Source organism: Elephantulus edwardii, unplaced genomic scaffold (genome assembly GCF_000299155.1).
Source record: "Elephantulus edwardii isolate Elephantulus edwardi_28Jun2011 unplaced genomic scaffold, EleEdw1.0 scaffold00007, whole genome shotgun sequence".
In the NCBI taxonomy this organism is placed as follows: domain Eukaryota; kingdom Metazoa; phylum Chordata; class Mammalia; order Macroscelidea; family Macroscelididae; genus Elephantulus; species Elephantulus edwardii.
Window position 1 is genome coordinate 10,881,792 of NW_006399757.1, and position 2,474 is coordinate 10,884,265.

General features: G+C 45.9%; 1 protein-coding gene across 1 annotated transcript; it reads right to left on the reverse strand.

Moving 5' to 3' along the window:
- Positions 1-337: 337 nt before the first annotated feature.
- On the reverse strand, positions 338-1,111 carry LOC102844674 (60S ribosomal protein L8-like). The gene has a single exon (XM_006880247.1). It carries the CDS (start codon positions 1,109-1,111, stop codon positions 338-340), a length of 774 nt encoding a protein of 257 aa, XP_006880309.1.
- Between the last annotated feature and the right edge of the window lie 1,363 nt (positions 1,112-2,474).

Below are 2,474 nucleotides of genomic sequence, written 5' to 3' on the forward strand. Positions count from 1 at the left end.
AGAGATGTTGGACATACGGTTACTATGAGTAGCAAGTGACTTGACGGCACATAACAACAACAATGTGCAGCTGAATCAGAGACTCACAGCTGACCACCCTAATGGGTTTTCAGTCTGTAAATTACCCAGGAAAAAGGTGCCCAACTTTCTCTCACAGAGAAGTTGGTGGATTTGGACCACCCTCTTTGGGCTGACAGCACAGCTTTTTACCCACTTGACAACCATGCCCCCCCCTTTAGTCACTAATCTTAACAAACAATTCTTAAGAATAAGTTACTAAAACTATTATTTCTTATTTATTTCTTTATTTGGCAGGAAAACTGGCTTTATTAGGTCCCTAGTTCTCTTTCTCTTGCACAGTTTTGGTTCCCCGGAGCCGCCCAGTCCGACGAGCAGCAATGAGACCCACTTTCCGCCCAGCCGGGGCATCTCTGCGGATGGTAGAGGGCTTTCCAATGTGCTGGTGATTGCCACCTCCAAAAGGATGCTCCACTGGGTTCATGGCCACACCCCGTACACGTGGCCAGCAATTTCTCTTTGCCTTATACTTGTGGTAGGCACGGCCTGCCTTCAAGATGGGCTTGTCAATGCGGCCACCACCAGCTACCACACCCACCACTGCTCTGTTGGCTGAAGAGATGACCTTCTTGGAACCAGAGGGCAGCTTCACGCGGGTCTTCTTGGTCTCGAGGTTGTGGGAAATGACAGTCGCGTAGTTTCCGGAGGCGCGTGCCAGCTTGCCCCTGTCCCCAGGTTTCTCCTCCAAGCAGCATACGATGGTACCCTCGGGCATGGTGCCCACAGGAAGCACATTACCGATGTTGAGCTGAGCTTTCTTGCCGCAGTACACAAACTGGCCCGTATGGATGCCCTCTGCTGCGATGAACAGCTCTGTCCGCTTTTTAAACCGGTACGGGTCGCGGAAGACTACCTTGGCGAGGGGCGCACCGCGGCCAGGGTCGTGGATGATGTCCTTCACGATGCCCTTGATGTAGCCGTGGCGCTCGGCGAAGTCCACGGCACGAAGCCGCGCGGCGCCCTTACGGTGCTTCACATGCGCGCGGAAAACGGAGCCGGCGCCCTTCCTCTGTCCACGGATCACACGGCCCATGGCAGCGTCTCCGCACAAGAATGCCCGAAAAAGCAAAACGAGCGCCCGAGAGCTGCCTTATTTTCCGGGCCGGTACCTTTCCTTCCGGTGCGCAGTGCACGTTGGGACATGTAGTCCGCGCACCTTCACTAGGCCGATAACCTCGCCCCGTCTATTTCTATTTTATTAATGAAGAAAAACCAGGGTCCTGAAATTATTGAAATTATTGTTAGCCAATAAAATGACAAATTTTGAAATAGGAAATACTGGTTCACTTTTTAGTCACAAAATATCAGGGGCTGGAGTTTGATAATCTCAAAAACGGGGAAAGTGGACACATAATCTGGAAATAGTGAAAGAGTTTACTCCCTTGCTCTTCACTGTGCAAATTCTTGAGGAGTAGACAAGATCATACACAGGAGGAAATTTATCTTAAACATGAAACACAGGGTATATGAACTTTGTAAGTCAATCAGTATAAAATACATTAAAAAAAAAAAAGCTCAAAAAAAAACAACACACCAACCCACAAAGGTTTAGCTGTGGTCTGGCAATCTCCTAGCAAAAGACCACAGAGATGAAAAATCCCTATAAAATAGAGTTCCCCTCTAAAAAAATACACAAAACAAACAAACAAACAAAAAACTACCCCAGATCACCATTAATATGTTGCCTCAAATGACAGCAAATGTGTTTCTAAACACGGTCGTTAATTTAAAAAGTGTGTGGCAACGTATTAATTGGAATTAACTTAAGACCATACTTTTTCAACTTCAATGAATTTGGGCTAAAGCAAGTATCCCAAAATTTCGGAAGGCGATAAAACTGATAAAGAAATAACAAGAACATGCTTGCTTTCTTCTTCTTCTTTTTTTTTAATATGGAACAGAGAGTGTGAAAAACAGGGGGCCAACAGTTCCCATGACTCAAGGCCCCAAGCCATGCTTCTCTGAGTATTTATTTAGAATCATAAGGAAGGTAAACAAAGTAAAACCATAAGGAAGTACAAAACAAAACAAAGGATAATGGTGAAGTCTTTTACAGATAAAGCCAAGTTCCTCTTTATGCTAATCTCAGGAGGGAGGGATTCAGTTGATACAAACTAAGAACAATGTTGACTCTTAGGGAACACCTTAGTGCCACAAGGTGACCTTCAGCTTGTGAAATGTGGGGTCAAGATTGGTGGACGATTTATCAACAAATGACACAACCCTGCTTGCTGAGACTGAAGAGGACCTGAAGCACCTGCTGCAGAGGGTCAAGGACTGCAGCCTACAATATGGATTGAGACTCAATGTCAAGAAGACAAAGATTCTCACCACTGGACCAATTGGCAGCATCAGGATGGATGGTGAAGAAATTGAGATTGTACACAGCTTTAGGT